Source organism: Phodopus roborovskii, unplaced genomic scaffold, assembly GCF_943737965.1.
Source record: "Phodopus roborovskii unplaced genomic scaffold, PHOROB, whole genome shotgun sequence".
Classification (NCBI taxonomy): Eukaryota; Metazoa; Chordata; class Mammalia; order Rodentia; family Cricetidae; genus Phodopus; species Phodopus roborovskii.
In genome coordinates, this window is record NW_026126416.1 from 34,446,104 (window position 1) to 34,462,680 (window position 16,577).

General features: G+C 53.5%; 2 protein-coding genes across 2 annotated transcripts; one reads left to right on the plus strand and one right to left on the minus strand.

Annotated features, from left to right (window-relative positions):
• Positions 1-484: 484 nt before the first annotated feature.
• Ankrd63 (ankyrin repeat domain 63) lies at positions 485-1,923 on the plus strand. The gene has a single exon (XM_051183704.1). The coding sequence runs from the start codon at positions 566-568 to the stop codon at positions 1,724-1,726; it is 1,161 nt and encodes a 386-aa protein (XP_051039661.1). The 5' UTR covers positions 485-565; the 3' UTR covers positions 1,727-1,923.
• Positions 1,924-6,303: 4,380 nt separating this feature from the next.
• Positions 6,304-12,996, minus strand: Pak6 (p21 (RAC1) activated kinase 6). Its single transcript, XM_051183705.1, has 8 exons — positions 12,776-12,996; positions 11,369-12,022; positions 9,581-10,078; positions 9,311-9,444; positions 8,923-9,049; positions 8,704-8,829; positions 8,081-8,215; positions 6,304-7,089 (listed from the first exon to the last, which is right to left on the minus strand). The coding sequence occupies exons 1-8, from the start codon at positions 12,977-12,979 to the stop codon at positions 6,922-6,924; spliced, it is 2,046 nt and encodes a 681-aa protein (XP_051039662.1). The 5' UTR covers positions 12,980-12,996; the 3' UTR covers positions 6,304-6,921.
• Between the last annotated feature and the right edge of the window lie 3,581 nt (positions 12,997-16,577).

Genomic DNA, 16,577 nt, shown 5'->3' on the forward strand with positions numbered 1-16,577 from the left:
AGCTATAAAGCCAGGTATCTAGACGTCGAGCACCTCACGAGCGGCTGAGCCCCCCAAGTAAAAAAAAAAAAAAGCAAGCGTCCCGGCCCCCGCAAGAGGGGAGGAGGTGGGGAGAGGCTCGGGGAGCTGGAGGAGCGGCGCTCCCCGCCGAGGCAGGAGGCAGGCGCGCCTGGCGGGAGCCACCCGCTCAGCAGGGGAGCCGGGGCTGCCCGGGGTGCCGGTGAGTGGCGCTGCTCCAAGCCACGAAGGTCCTAGGGGGACGTCGGACACGGGGAAAACGGCCCGAGAGTTGAGGAGGTCGAGCTTGAGTGGGAGCCAGGAGTTGCAAGCAGCCCACACCTCCAGGCGGGAGGCCCAGGGAGGAGCTCAAGACAAACCCGGAGCTGCGAGACAGAGGGAGCAGCAGGGACACCTGAGCGGCAACTGCAGGACCCTCGGCTGCTGCCACCTACGAGAGGAAAGAGTGGTACTGGTGTCCGGGCCGGGGCCGTAGTCCCGTAGGGTGAGGGAACAGGGGCGCCCCCGTGCGGAGCGGTCGGAGTTCCCGAGCACGGTCTCTGGAGCCATGCTCAAGCCTAAGGACCTTTGCCCCCGGGCGGGCACGCGCACCTTCCTTGAGGCCATGCAGGCGGGCAAAGTCCACTTGGCCCGTTTCGTCCTGGACGCGCTGGACCGCAGCATCATCGACTGCCGCGCAGAGCAAGGTCGTACGCCGCTCATGGTGGCCGTGGGGCTGCCGGACCCCGCCATGCGCTCGCGCTTCGTGCGACTGCTGCTGGAGCAGGGTGCGGCGGTGAACCTGCGGGACGAGCGCGGCCGCACAGCGCTCAGCCTGGCCTGCGAGCGAGGCCACCTGGACGCCGTGCAGCTGCTGGTGCAGTTCAGCGGCGATCCGGAGGCGGCGGACTCGGCCGGCAACAGCCCGGTGATGTGGGCGGCGGCGTGCGGCCACGGGGCGGTGCTGGAGTTCCTGGTGCGCTCTTTCCGCCGCCTGGGCTTGCGCCTTGACCGCACCAACCGTGCGGGCCTCACGGCGCTGCAGCTGGCCGCCTCCCGCGGTCACGGGACCTGTGTGCAGGCACTCACCGGGCCTTGGGGTCGGGCAGCCGCAGCCGCAGCAGCCCGGGGCTCCAACTCCGACAGTCCCCCTGGCCGTCCCGCCCCGGCGCCCAGCCCAGAGCGCCGACGACCCAGCCCCCGTCGTCTACCGCGGCCCCTTTTGGCACGGTTTGCTCGAGCTGCCGGAGGCCACGGCCACGGCCACGGCCACGGAAATGAGCTTGTCTCTGCTGTCAAGGGCTCGGGCCGTCACAGGGCACAAGGCAGCGAGAGGCCGGAGCTGGGCCGGAGCATGAGCCTAGCTCTGGGTACCATGACGGAGGAGGAGACAGCACGCCTTCGGGCAGGAGCTCTGATGGCCCGACCAAACTCACCCCAGTCTTCGGGGAGTGGGCGGTGGCGCTCACAAGAGGTGCTGGAGGGAGCGCCCCCAACCTTTGTGCAAGCCCCTATTGGCCTTAGTCCACATCCCGAGGGTGGCCCGGGATCTGGCCGCCTGGGTTTGCGGCGACGGTCCACAGCCCCAGACATCCCCAGCCTGGTCGGGGAGGCTTCAGGGCCAGAGAGTGGCTCGGAATTAGAGACCAACGCTCTGCCTTTCACAGTGCCTGGGCCAAAGCCTTGGCAGGCGGGCACTGAGGCTGTGGTACTGCAGGCTCAGCGGTAAGGTCGAGGCCTGCAATGTCCATATGGTCTCTTGTCTCTGGTCACTGAGATGTCCCTTTCTCCAAGTCCTTCCCTTTTTCTGTGACTTGCCCCCCCCCCATACAGATTGTCCTCACAGATAAAGGGAGATCTCCACCAGTCCTCCACCAGAGTTAAGAAAGATCTCATCTTTTTGTGCTGTTTGGTATTTCCTGTGTAGAACTCACCTTCCCACACCCTGACTCCCTTGTCCTTGGGGGGGGGGGACAAGACTCGAAAGACTTCTGTAGGCTTCAGCTTTCTAGCCAGAAAAGGGGCCCTGCGGCTCAACTGCCTAGGTTCTGCTTTGGTTCTTGTGAGCTTATTTCTAACTTTTCCCATCACCTTGGTAGCCTGGCAATAGTAGAGCTGGCTTTGGAGAACAAAGGTCCAACCTGCCATGCCTACTAATGCTGACCATAATACCAAAGTTTCCCTTCACTGTAAGTGTTGGGGAAAGGGAGAATTAAAGTTACCCCATTTGCTTTTTGGATCAGAGGGCTGATTATGAAGGAATTCAGTGGTTAAGGCTTTTTGAGGTAGAAACTCCTCCTTCAAGGCAATGAGAATATTTTGGGGCTTTGTCTAGGTGTTGTTCGCCAGTGTCCCTTCTGGGGAGTAATTGTCTTCTGACTTCATTGGTATTTTAGGGTTCAACTTCATTGATATTATAGGGTTGCTGCTCCTCGGAGCCTCTACTGACTGACACTTGGCTCCTGGGCCAGCTTGACTCTCAGCATGACTGCGTTTGAAGTTCATCTTTGAGGTTCAATGCTTCACTCATCCTGGCTCAGCCTTACTTATATTTCCGCTTAGTCCTAGAGGCCTGAAATGGAAAGGACTTAGCATCCCACCTCCTCCTCCCAGCTCCCCCATTCTGCACGTGGGTGCTCCAGGAGGTTGGAACAGTTAGGAAGGATTTGCTTAATTGTATTTCTTTCAACCCTCAAAAGAACTCGTGTTTTGAGCCTTTGTGTATGAGGCAGAAAGCAGCAGGTCTGATCCAAGGCTTAAAAACCTGACAATGTCTCTTTAAATAGCACCTCAGCGAGGGGGATAATTGACTGGAGTGTTTGCAACGTTAAACGGCGGCGCGCGGGAGTCGGAAGCCCACACGAACCGCAGGTCCGGATCTAAATTACATCAAACTCCAGAGAGCGCATAGGAGGGAGCTGCTAAACGTCTCCTGCTTCTTGCTGGGTTGGTAATGGAGGGCAGGGCAGATGATGGATGCTAGATCGAGACCAAGGACCCCTGCCTGTGCCCCACCGCATGGGATGCAGGCCCTACCCAGCTTCCAGCTTTTATTACTGGGCAGATTAGTGAGTCAGAAGCAACTGTGGAGAGGAAGTTAGCCCCCCCCCCACCGCTAAGTCTTTTGTCCTCTCCCTCTCCGCCCCTGCCGTCCAACTCCGTACCGCCTCCGCTGGCGGTGAAGAAAACGGTTTGACAGGTCGCATGCTCTACGACCCAGTGTCAGTGTTAGCTCCTGGTGAGAGACCTGTACCAGCAGGGTGTGGTGAAAACTCCTGCTTCAAGGCAGTGAAAGTTTTCTGGCCATGACCTCCGGTTTCTGTTTGTGAACCCGGAAGAGTGAGCGTGTGGCCCCTCGCCTGCCGGCGATAAAGTCTTTTAAAGACGTCGATCTGTTGAATTTGTGGGAGGGTTTCTCACCAATAACTCCGAGGGAACTGCCAAGAGAGAATGCTGGCGCTGCAAAACTGGGCCTGCGCTTGAGGGGTAGGAAGTCAGGTTTTGCAGAGCCCAGACACCTCCCCAGTTCTTTGCCTCTCTAGCATCCGAGGCCGTGCGCCAGCCCACACTTTGGACGGTGATCCTTGCTGCCCCCTGGTGGCACCTCTGTGCTCTCCTCTTTGTGCCCAGGGAACTCTTCGCTACTATGGGAGATCATTGATGTTTAACTTCTTCCTCTGTGGGTATTTTACCCACGAAGCGTGTTCCTGTTGTGGAATATTAAATCCGGATACTTGAAGTCACTTCACTTCAATGAAGTGAGGAATAGTGTACAAGGAAAGTCAGCATCGGGTGTAAGAAGTGCCCAGAACCCCACCAAGAACCCCTTTACCAAGAACCCCAAGCCAAGGCTACCGTTGAGAGAGCTCCTGCTATCTTTAGAACAGCTGGAGCTGCCAACCTCTGTGGCTTCTCAGTCTTGACCTTACTATGTGCATTGTTTTCTTATGACAGTTGCTTTCCATCCTGTGGTGAGAGATCTGCCACCCCGCCCCAACACACACAGACACTCCCTCACCCCCTAGCACACACACCTGCCTCTCCTCAGTCCCCTGAGTGGCGGATGAACAATACCACAATGTCTGAAAAGCCAGAGGAGGTCAGGGCAGGGACACTCCAAGTGAATACTGCTTTTTCTCTAACCCTTCCTTGCTCACATTCCATTTTCAACCGTGTTTAATTTTAACGGCATTTTTTTTTAATGGTGTAAGAATACAAATATTTTGGCTTCAAGCACCATGAAGTTTGGCTCTCACATCGTGTGTCAGGGTGCTGTCATCTTCTCAGGACTGCTAATGTGGGTATTCTGGGGGAATGTCACCTTGGCACATCTCTGTTGGGTAAACAACTGCTCCTGTCTGTGGTCTGTGGAGTGTCTGGAAGCTGTGTGGTTGAAGTGATGTTTTTGGAACACTGCAGTAGATCTTTCCCATCTGAACTGAGTTGTGGTCCTTGCTGTCTGCACAGACTCTTAGCAGGCTCCATGGAGAACTCCAGCACATTTCACTCTCCCTAAACTTGCTCTGTCAGCTGTCAATGCACTGAGGCTGCGGTCCCCTTTGTCCCCACCTGCTGTAGAAAAGATTTTGCTGTGTATTCTGCTTTTCATGTTATTGTCCTCATTGTGAAGAGTCAACCAGGCCACTGGCGCTTAGTATTGCTTGGTGTGGACGGCTGAAGGGCATTGGCATATGCGTTTGGAGTGATCTGTAAGGTGTCAGGGATAGTGGGAGTAAGCGCAGCTAATAAACCCAGTGTTATTCCATTTGGAGAACCGGCCTCTCTTTGCCTTCGTGCTCACTCCTGCTTCTTGGCTTCCTTTGAAAAGATGGAAGCACACACTTGATTTGGAGGCGCTTCCTACCTGCATCAGCCCTGGGCCTTGGCCTTTCTACAGCTAGAGCCTGGAGGGAGAGAGCTGCAGGGAGCTGCTCTGCTTCTTGCTGAACTGGCTGGCGGAGCTGGGGTGGGGCTGGGGCTGGTTATGGCTCCTCACTCCTGGTTAAGGGTTTCAGTGAGCATTGCTTTGGGTGTAGAGCTCCAAAAAGGAAGATTGGAATCACCACCAGAACTAATAGTTAAAAGGTAATTTTACCCACCTCCCAACCCCAGGGCTAGAACCCGAGTGTCTTGGTTTCTGGCCACTTCCCTGCTCTTTTGAACTTTCACTCCTTTAGTTTTTTCAGGTAGAAATGTCAGGGAGCTGGTCTGTGGGACCAGGCCAGGGAGAAGCCATAGTTGAAAGGGGTCTGTCCCGGTGGCTCAGGAGGCTGAGCCCTGGCCAGAGCCCTCTCATCCCTTTGCTTCCATTCCTTGGGCCTTTCACGTCCTGCCCCTCCCCCACTTCTCTGCCCTCATTCTAGGTGTACAAGTCCTGTGGACGCAAGTGATCCCGGAGGAGCCCGCCAAGCTCCCATTCCAAGGGCACCCAGCTCCAAGAAAGCCTGGCTCTAGTCCCAGAGATGGGAAACCCAGAGGTTCGAACATTCAGTTTAATTTAAAACAGGCACAAGTGCAAACAATTCACAAAAAAATTCTAGGGAAGATGCTTTTGTTTTTAAAACTCTGACCCTTAAAAAAAGACCTTGCAAAAAAAAAATTTTTTTTTCCCTAATGCAGGTCGTCAGGGAGCAGAGGAATCTAAAAATATTATCTGGATAGGGTCCAGACACTGGAGTTCTTCCTTGGCATTCCCTGTCTCACAACAGCCAGGAAGGTGGGGAGGGAGGGGGGCAAGGGGGCAGGGAAGCATCTGCAGGGGCAGCTGGTTCACACATGGAAAGGACCCAACTTGGCATGAGGGACCCCCCCCCCCAAGGAGGTGGTTCACCTTTCTGTCCCAGCCCAGGATTCTGAAGAGGGTCCCTGATGATATCACTGGCTACTGAGAAGTTGCTGCCAGGTAAAACAAAGTTTATTCCCTTACTATTCCTGTCTCTATGTGGGAGAAGCTCAGAAACTTCAAGGGCCCCAGCATGTGTTAGACTGGACATATACACAGCCCTTCACTGTTTAGGTAACAACATGAGACTTGAGAGGCAGAAAGCCAGGCCCCCAAAGCAGGGCTCTTCAAAGTAGAGCTTGGTAGAAAAGAAGATTTGGGGGGGCAGCTCTTTTGAAGCTCTCTATGGATAACTGGAAAGGCCTAGGCTATTGGGGGGCTTTAACACACACACACACACACACACACACACACATACACACACACACCACACACACACACCACAGACATGAGAGAGAGAGAAAAAAAATATGTTCTCTCCATTCTGAAAAAATCGGAGCCACTTTTACCATCGACCACACTCTCTCTCTCAGAAGAGCCCCCTTGCTACTCCCATGGCCCACACACAGGCAATTCACAGTTCTGTGGAGGCTTTCTGGGGAGAGGCTTGCCAGGGGACAGACAGGAGACAGGTGCAAGTGGAGCTTCTGGGAGTCAGCCAAGGGAGGAAGAAGGACTCAGGCAATAAAATCCTTCCCCTTGGCCCTCCCTCTGGAACTCCTGGTTTTGAAGCTGTAGCTGAGAATAGCAAGTATCCACGTGGAGATGGGGGTGTGCACCCTCTTGGTGGCCCAGGACACTAGTGGAAACTACCTTTAAAAATCTGCAGCAGCCTGTTTGCTGGCTGGTGGCTAGGAGCACCACTCTCCATGTTTCTTAGAAACATCCCTGTGCAAATAACAAAGGGCCAAACCTGCAGAAGGGGTCAGTCATCCCAAAGGCAACTGGGACGATGGGGAGTGAGACTGAGGGGGCAGGTCCGGCCTGGCCCGGTGGGCAAAAGGGCAAGAGGGAAGGGCTGGAACTTCACATTCAATCTTTGGAGAGAATACTGAGAGAACAAGGCAGGTAGGCCCTGCCGGTGGACTGGCTGCCCGGTGGCCTTTGCCTGTGGGCGCGGCAGGTGCACCCTGGGTGTGGAATCAGCAAGTGGAGGTCTGCTTGCGGTAGAGCTGTATCAGAGGCACCAGGCACTCAGGCAGCCCTGTCTGCAGCAGAAAGGGGTGATCCAGGAGCTCCTGGGCTGTGGCTCTCTCTTGGGGTTCCCGTACCAGCATCCGTTCCAGGAAGTCTCGAAGCACCGGGGAGACCTGTGAACCAGAGCAGTGAGAGGAAGCCAGGGCTCACAGTCACTTGCATGCAGCCTGGACTGCAGGCCCCTCCACTGTTTTATACCCCATTTTCTCTGGTTTCTTACTTCCTGGTTCCTGTCAGGCTCACTGACTGTTGGATAAGGAGGTAGGAAAAGGAGGCCAGTTCCCCGGGCATGAGAGCTGCAGAGCAATGGAATGAGGATATCTGGAACTCTGGGGAGCTGGGTTCCATACATGGCCCATTACCCCTGCCTGCTTCTGGGGGGCTCTTGGCATTCAGCCTCTGCAGCTCTGTGAAAGGGGCATGGAATTGGTGTCGGTGATCCAGTTCCGGATCTGTGAGGCTGTCAGGATTCTATAGAAGGCTGCCTCCTGGGGACAGTTCACTGATGGGCCACTCTTCTGGACCTGCTCTTTTCAGGCTTAGCAGGGCAGTCTCCAAGAACCAAGCTGTGCTTCAAGCCTCTAGGATTGCTTTTTGCTTTGGCCACCGGGTGGCAGTACCACTTAGCTGTTCTGTGCCGATCTGCCAGCAGACTTGGCAGGAAAGAGTTAATTATAATAATAAATACACACTGGTTTTAGGGGGAAAGCAATGGCCCAGCTATGGTCAGGATGTGTCATACAAGAGGACAAGCCCATTCATGTGATGGCCTCGACAAGTAGGGTGGAAGGATTTGGACTCCTTGGGACACAGCTGGGAGCAGTGAGGTCCTTACTCTTTCTCCTCACAGGTGTGGGTGGGTTCCTGTCAAGAGCCTCCCGAGCAGTGATTCTCCTGCTGCAGCTACAGGCGGGAATGTGTTGGAATAAACATGGGAGTTTGTATATAAATGTGACTTTGCACCCGGCACGGGTTTTATGTAGAAAACCACCAAGAGCATATACCCTTCTGCTTCCATGGAACCCATGTTCCCATCCTCTTATCTCAGGGGAAGATGGCTCAGGCTATGAGGTCGGGGAGTTCACAGCTTGCACAATAACTGACCTTGTAAGAGTTCTTTAACTTGGGTGGGGGGCAGTCCCGGAGCCTCTTCATGGCTTGCACCGGTGAGTCGCTGAAGTAGGGAGGCTCTCCATCCACCATCTCAATCACCATGATGCCCAGAGACCAGATGTCCACCTGCAGGAGAATAGCCCTGACTCCACTGCTAGGGTCTGGCTCTTGGTGGCAGTGTGTTGGATGGAGCATCTTGTCTCCTGCCAAGTCCCCTCAATGAGTCTGCCTCCTTCGTCCCCTGGCCAGCTGCCCATGAGTGGCCAGTGACCATAGAAATGATCCATCATGGAGAACACTGGCCATATGCCACTGTGCCCTTGAGCTGAAGAGGACAGCGTGTGGCAGGGTCTGCTCCTGGTAGTGAGGGCAGGTGGGATTGGCCGTGGTGGTGAGGCACCAGTGTTTGGGAGGCAGAGGCTGGGGTACCGCTGAAAATCCAGGGCTACGTAGAGAGACCTTCTCTCAAAAAGCAGGTAGGGGACAGACACTGGTTAAGTGGGGGCCTCAGAACTGGGGCTATTAGTGGTGGGAATTCTTAACAGGGACAAGACAGAGGAGCTACCCATCCCTAAGCTTCTCCAGGGAGGCCTGGAGGTGGAGCAAATGGTTACCTCAGTAGCATAGAGAGACCTGGAGATCACTTCAGGAGCCATCCAGTATGGGGTTCCTACCAGGGACTTTCTCTTGGGGACATCTTTGCTGATCTGAGCACAGAATCCAAAGTCTGAGAGCTTCACCTGGGAGTTGAAAAGGAAGTGGATAGAGATCAGGAGGAGAGGGGGTGCTACAGAGGATGGGATGCAGCTGAGCCATGGCAAGGGAGGACTTACCCTGCCATCAAGGGTCAGCAGGATGGAATCACTCTTGATGTCCCGGTGGATGACACCCTGGGCATGCAGGTAAGCCAAGGCCTGAAGCACAGCTTCACACACAGTTGCAATCTGCTCCTCATTCAGCCTGGACAGGGAAGACAGGGCCACCCATGGGAGAGCAAGCTGTGTCATCAGGGTGGCTGGGCTGCGCAGAGAGGAGTCCCAGGCAAAGGGGCCCACAACTCCCGGCCAGCATACCTAAGCAGGCTGTAACCATTTTCCTAAGACTCCCAAATATGCAGGAGTCTAAGATGACTACTAGCCTTATGGGCCAGAGGCAGCTGATCCCCATGCCAAGACAATGGCAGAGTGCTCCTCCCTCAGCCCAGCCCTTTCAACTGCCCACCTGACTTGAGAGATGATGTCTGTGAGGGCCCCGCCCTGCAAGAACTCCATCAGCACCCACAGCTCCTCGCCTACCAAGTAACTCTTGTACATCTCCACCACGTTGAGGTGCTGGTAGTCACGCATGATCACCACCTGAGGGTAGAGAGAGGCCTGAGTGCCTAACACAGTATCCCGTGCTCAGACCACCCTGCCGTTCTGCCATGTTGCTCCCAGGTGCCCAGCTCTCACTACACACATATGCCCTACTGCCGCCCCACCCGGTCCTCACCTCATTAAAGAGCAGCTCCCTGCGTTGCTGCTTTCTGAGGTCCATCATCTTGACTGCCACCTGGCGACCCGAATGCTTCTCCCGGGCCAGACACACAATGCCCGTGGAACCCTCTCCAATCTTCACATAGCTGTCCAGCAGCAGCCGGGGGTCACCCTGGTCCACCACCATCCTGAGCGCAGCCTTGAACTGCTCATGTGTCACAATGCCAGTGTCCTCTCCAGCCAGGGCCCCCTTGGCCACCGTGGGGTCCTGGGGCAGGTATAGATTGCTGGTGCTGATCTGAGCATGCCGAGTGCGGGGGGAGCCTGCTGGAGAAGAGCGTCCTGGAAGCGGGCCAGTGGCTGGGACTGTACGGAGGGACTTCTGGGGGCTGCTGGTATCCGAGGTGGTCAGAGGACTGAAAGTCCCCATGGGCTGGTCTGAGGGCAAGGACTGGGCCTTGGCCACCAGGTTTGAGGAGGAATCTTTTTGTGGTGGTCGGAAAGCAGAATGGAGCTGTGGGGACAAGGACAGATGGAAAGATACAATAAAGTGGGTGTGGTCAGGGAATATTTGATGCAAGCTTCCCAGAGGCAGGGTTGGCTACTGTGGTCTGGACACTAGCACGGGCACCCAGGGCTTCAAATTCAAATGAAAAATGAAGCTGAGTCCAACCAGACCAACAGATGTGTCCCCAACCCCCAAGCTCCCACCCAAGAGCATCTCTTTATACCCATGTTATTGCTCCAGGGAAGACAAAGTCCTGCGGTGATCTCAAGCTGGGTATTTCTTCCTGGGCTACTGACAGGCAGAACTCAGGGAGGCCATTGTGAGACAGATTTCTCTGAGAAGCTGGGTCAGAGGCCCCTGATGTGAGTGGAAGGGGCTGTGGGTAGCTGGGACTGGCTCCCAGAACCAAGTCAGGGAAGAAGCCATGGCCGGGATCTGGCAGCCCTGACTGCGCCTACAGAGGGAGGCTGTGTATCTAGGAGGTTAAACCCACCAACAGGCTCTTGGCAAAGGAACCCTTGGAGAAGGAACTGAGGAGCTAGTCTCACAGCCTCGGTGGTGGGGGAGATGAGACAGAGGAGGGACAGCCCATCCCTGAATGCCAGGGAAACCCCTCTTATTCCTAAGCTCAAGCCTTCCTGTCAGCCCTGGAGTAGAAGCCCACCCCCTCACCACACTGTGTTTTTAAACATGTGGAGAGGGACCAGCTAGGGGCTACACAGAGGACTACTCAGGGTGTCCCTAAGTACATCACAGAGACACACGTCTCAATACTCACTGGCTTTGCACACGGCCACAGCAATGACCTTACTCAAGGGAATCTCCTGGAATCGTCACTTTGGCCTGCTTACTCAGACTTCCCAAATCTAGGTCCTGCCTAAGTCCTGCCAGGCCAGGGTTCACATCCCTGCTTGGGTTCTGAGGTTCTGCCCTGAGCCTTTAGTTAAGGATGCTTTTAAAGGAGGGTCCCCCCCCCCCAGTGGGCTGCCAGGCCTCAGAGAACAGGAATGTCAGGCACAGAGGTTTCTCTTCCACCTGAAATGATTTGGCTTACAGCTTGAATCCCCCGTGCTAAGTCTTGGGAAGACATGGACTCAGGCAGTGAAATCAGGCTATAGTTGTTAGCTAAGATGCTCATGCTGATTTCTCTCATTCTTATCCTGACCCAGTAAGTGGGGGAGGCCAGGCTGGCTGCTGGCTTGGCATCTCTAGTACTTACTGCCCTATAGATGTCTGCTGGGAGGACTTCCTTGCTCTCTTTAGAGTGACCCCATCAGGAGGCCCCAGGTGGCATACCTTGTTCTGTGGCAGAGGGACAGGCTTGCTGCTGCTTGCACAGCCTGTGGCAGGAGTGGACAGGAACATGCTTCGGAAGAGCCTGTGCTTGAGGCTGCCTTCCTGATTCTTAGGGCTAGGACTGCCTTCTCCACCTGGCCTGCCGATGGCTGAGCTCACCAGGCAGGACTGCGGCCGGACCTCCTCTGAACTATGCTTGGCAGCCTTCACCCCATGCCTCCCTGTGGCCATAGGGGGTGAGGTGCCAGGTGGGGAACTCTGCAGGCAGGTACCCAGCTGCAGGCAGCGCTGAGAGGCACCCTGGAACTCAGCGGGGCCCAAGGACTGAGCCTTGGAAGCCAGCCCATTGGGCAGGGCCTGTGGGCTCTGTGGCTCTGGCCATGGCATCTGCCTGTGACCTGCTGGTGTGCCCCCATTGCAGCTGAGGTAGAGGCCATGGGGATCAGTGCGCTCAGACTGAGGACTTTGGAGGTACATATCTGGGTCAGCAGCCCATTGCTCGTCCCCTAGCAGCCCCAGGGACTGCGCCCGCCGCCTGCTGGTGGGGCTGCGTCCACGAAGGGTGTTGGAGCTGATAACCGACAACTTCTGGATGTCGTTGAGCAGCCCTGAGATGTAGCCCTCCGTGGGCACTGAGCTGCCCCGTACCACCGTCTATGGAAGGAAGACAAAAGGGTGTGGAGAAGCAGTCCCTTCATGGCAGAGAGTGGCTCAGAGCCTCCCTGAGGGCCCTGGGGAGGAATATCTACCCACACACCTCCTTTGTCACCCACCCACCCCTTAGGTATCCAGACATTTGCCTGTGCTCACAGTGGGCAAGGCCCGCTGTGCAGTCCATAAGGAGAAAGGGAGAAAGCCCTTGTCAGCGGGACAGATATGTGGGTACCCATGGGTGGGTCCAGCATGAAAAGTGGGTGGCCAGCGGAGCCTAGGGAGCTGGAGAACTCAGGAGGGGCGCTTCAGGCGCTAACTCTTCCCATGGTCTTCAAACAGATGCCTGAGAAAACCAGTTCTGCCCCCCCTCCCCCACACCCCACCCTACAACAGGACTCCTAACCCCAATTCCTACCCAATTCTTAAATCTCCCATGTGACCTCTGGTCTGTGATAACCGCAACTCCTCTGGGGCTACAGATCTAAATGGTGGATGAGACATTCTTAAAGACTGGTGTTAGCTGAAATTCTGATTAGGTAATTAATTTTGGTGGGTTTGGGGTGGTTTTCAAGACAGGGCATCACCCTGTAGCTCAGGCTGCCCTCCAACTCACTGCAATATGACTACCTCAGCCTGTCAAGTGCTGGGCTTATAATAAAAGCTTCCACACCTGGCTCAAAATTCGGGTTTCACAGATAGCTTTCTGTGGAGTGGGAGAGGCTGAACACAGCGGCAATAAGCCTGTCCCCTTACCTTCATGGGCTGCAACTGCACCCGAGTTATTCGAGAAGGATCCACCACAGGCTTGGGCCGCCTCAAGGTATCCAGAATATTCTGCCATTGTGGGGGGAGGCCCACGAACTTGCCTTCCTTGGGGTCAAAGGAGGTGTGGACACGGTGCTGGAAGTTCTGTGGGGCCGAAATCTCAGGACGTTTCTTCTTTTTCTTGCGGAACATGGTGCCTGTGACAGGAGGGTCAGTTGAGCTGGTCCCAGGGATCCTGGGGTGGCTCGGTGGGTGCTGGGTACCGTCTCAGTCCTGTATTTCTCCCTCAGTATAACATCTCTGTACCTGGAGAGTCCCTCACTCTCTTCAGACTTACTCAGGGAAATGGCTGGCTCCCAGCAGAACAGTTTTAGAAACAACAAAAGGGCTGCAAATAAAATAAATAAGCCAACACAGACTACAGACAAGGGAAAGAAGGTGTCCACCTTCTTGTTTGTGCCGAGTCGCCCACCAGGGAGTGTTTTTTAAAAAACCCAAAGCCTATTACAAATATCAATCCACATCAAAGAATTACAAAAACAGGGCAGGAGGGTTAGGAGGCTGGCAGACTTATTTTGTGAAACAGGTATGACCTTGACTCTCAGCCAATAAGAATACAAGAAAAGGAAAATCTGAAACAAGCCCACTCAAGAACAAAAATGTGAGCTGGGACACGGTTGCAATTTCAGCTCTCAGGAAGCTGTGGCAGGGGTATTGCTATGAGTTTGAGGCTAGCTTGGACAATATAACAAGATCCTGTCTAAACTATCCTCCTCCCCACTCCATAAATGTGAAAAACTAGCTAACTGAATCAAATGATATGTTAAAAATTTTGTCACATCCAACTCTTGTTTGTTGCTGCCTGACCAACAGGAAACCCATTAAAGTGACAAACAACATTAGCATTAACGAGAAGCCAGCTGGCCAGTTTGCAGTACTGTTGCCCAGGCTGAGAGTAGGTATCATACCACTTGGCAATTCCAAAAGGGCGGTCCTTTTGAACATGCACTTTGCCTTAATTCTGGAAAGGACTGAGCCAAAATGTCAGCCTTGGGTGGGGCCAAAGTAGCTACCTCACAGGTCAAGTTCTCCATAAAAGGCAGAGTCCCATTACTGTGGATTTTCACCCTATTCTAGGACACTGCACAGTGTCTCTTGTGGTCTAGCCTGCAACCCCACACCTTGCTGATCTTTCGTGGCTTTACTGAGCTCTGTCAATGGGAATGAATGACATGAGCTTGGAAAGGATAATATGACTACACCTCAGAGGGGGAAACTGTGAACCTGGAAGGTAGAGGGGCTTCCAGCGGTCTGTCCTAGGGAGTCCCAGGCTGGGATCAGTATATTGATAAATGACACATAACGTAGCTCAAAACATTTCAGAAGTGAAATGAATCAATGTGTCTCTGTCTCTGAATAGGGTCTTGCTGTGTTTCCCAGAGGGGTATCTCCCTGCCTCCATCTCTGGAGTAGCTGGGATGCAAATACACTGCCTTACACAGCTTACACTGATTCTGCATGCGAATAATTGGAGTACTCATCCAGTTGAAGAGTTGGCATGCAGGCCATTGCAATCTCTGACTGCCCTTTCTCTGGAAAGAGTATTTTCCCCATCAGTTTGGTAGTTCTGGAGAGTATGTGCAGGCAATGGGTACCAATAAGAAAGGTGGAAGGAGCACCGTGTCCTCCCCAGGAACTTGCCATGTGTAAGGCAGTGGAATCCATGGCACACCCCTTAGAAGATCAGCAGTCTCTCTAACACTCCTTAAGGACTTTACATTGCTATGCATCGAGTTGCAGTTGGAGAGTCTCTTCCCTAAAAAGGAGTGCCTTGGAACAAGTTACCCAAGCAACTTGAGCCTCTGTGTCCCCTTACCCATCTATCTAGTGGTGCTTGTGGGAGTGCAGATTCCCAACAGATGCTGGTCATCTCTCTAGTTGTGTTCCCTCTCCCCTTTCTCTAAGCTTGGGGTAGATTTGGCACTTGGGTAGATTTGGGTCTATGAGTGATGTCAAATATCTTACCTCTCTCATTTACTTCTCAAGGGGTCATGACTATAAAATTCTAGCTTCTGGGACCCAGACACTCTACCTCACATCACCATTGTGCAGCCTCTTTGGACTGCTTGGGCCTCTGGCTCTTGCTTCAGGCAGCAGGCCAATCCCTACAGCCTCTCAGGTAGACCCTCTCTCCCTGTAGTTAGCAGACTAGATGACACAAGCTAGAGTCATCTGAAAGGAGGCAACCTCGATTGAGAAAATGCTTCTGTAAGATCCTGCTGCAGGGCAGTTTCATAATTAGTGATTTTTGGGGAGGGCCCAGCCCATTGTAGGTGGTGCCATTCCTGGGCTGGTCCTGGGTTCTATTAAGAAAGGCTGAGCAAGCCAGCAAGCATCTACCCTCCATGGTCTCTGTATGAGCTCCTGCCTCCAGGTTCCTGATGTTTGAGTTCCAGTCCTGACTTCCCTCAGTGATGAACTACAATCCGGAAGTGTAAACTAAATGAATCCTTTCCTCCCCGACTTGCTTTTGGTCATGGCATTTCACCACAACAAAAGATCCCTACACTGAGACACAGACCCACTTGCTTCCTCCATAGCTGTGAAATTTTCTAGAGCTGCAAATATCATCCAGAACCACAGAGGTACTGGCTGAGGTCTTCCTTCAAGAACCCTGCTTTCTCCAACTCCTCCATGCCAACGGAGAGATGAGCTCTTGGCTCTTGAATAGGCATTCATGGGGAGGGAAAGCATGAGCATTAAGTGGTGTCTGTGACTCCCATATCTTCTGGAGTTCACCATAACAGCTATTCCCTGACAAGATCTCCCCAGAGGCAGTAGAGAAACCTAAGGAGAAAGACCAGCACCCAAGGGACTCTGGAAGTTGGAGACTGGTAGAAGCACTCAGTGGAGTTTTAGGTTGGAGATAGAGATTTAGATAACAGTTAATCATTTAAACAACAGGACCTAAAGGAAGGCCGCCAGGGCTCATCTGAAATCTGGTCAGGCCAGCTGTGCTTGGGACAGTGTGTTTGTGAAAGTAGAAAAGCCAGAAGAGTCTGCAAGAACCAAATTAATTTAGAAAGTCCTCAATTCAAGGGCAACATAAATAAAAGTTCATTGAATTTCAGTATAAACTGAAACAGAGCTGGGCAAAGTAGTTCACATCTATAATCCCAGATGAGACAGGAGGATCAGGAATTCAAAGCCAGCATGCACTGCATAGTGAGTTTGCGGCTGGCCTGGGCTACAGAGCCTGTCTTGAGGAGGAGAAGGTGGTTCTGGAGAGATGACTTAGTGGCCCATGCCTTTAAGCTCAGCACTCTGGGAGTCAGAGACAGGTGGATCTCTGTGAGTTTGAGACCAGCCTGGTCTATTGAGTGAATTCCAGGACAGCCAGGGCTACACAAAGAAACCCTGTCTCAAACAAAACAAACAGATGAAAAACTTGCTGTTCTTGCAGAGGACCTGGACCTGAGTTTGGTTCTTAGCACCCACATGGCAGCTCATAACCACCTGGTACTCCAGTTCCAGAGGAATCTAACACCCCCTGTTTGACCGTTGCAGCTCTCCTGTGGTGCACTTACATGTATGTAGCACACATGTACACATGCAAAACAAAATAAAGATAAATTTTTAGAAGAGAAAAAGGAAATGACATTATCATTTTTACATTAAAAAATAGCAAGCATCCAGGAATAAATCTCTTCACATTGGAAGCCATAAAGCATTATCAGAGATATTAAAGAATGTTCATATGTTGAAGATTTCACACTGTGAAGATGTCAGT

Bases quoted from the DNA above. Each gene is read 5' to 3' on its own strand.
- Ankrd63 (XM_051183704.1), top strand. From the start codon at position 566: ATGCTCAAGCCTAAGGACCTTTGCCCCCGGGCGGGCACGCGCACCTTC.
- Pak6 (XM_051183705.1), bottom strand. From the start codon at position 12,979: ATGTTCCGCAAGAAAAAGAAGAAACGTCCTGAGATTTCGGCCCCACAG. The intron at 9,050-9,310 runs GTGGGCAGTTGA...TTCCCTGTCCAG, and splicing joins GACATCATCTCTCAAGTCAG to GCTGAATGAGGAGCAGATTG. The intron at 8,216-8,703 runs GTAACCATTTGC...ATTCTCCTGCAG, and splicing joins GGTCTCTCTATGCTACTGAG to GTGGACATCTGGTCTCTGGG.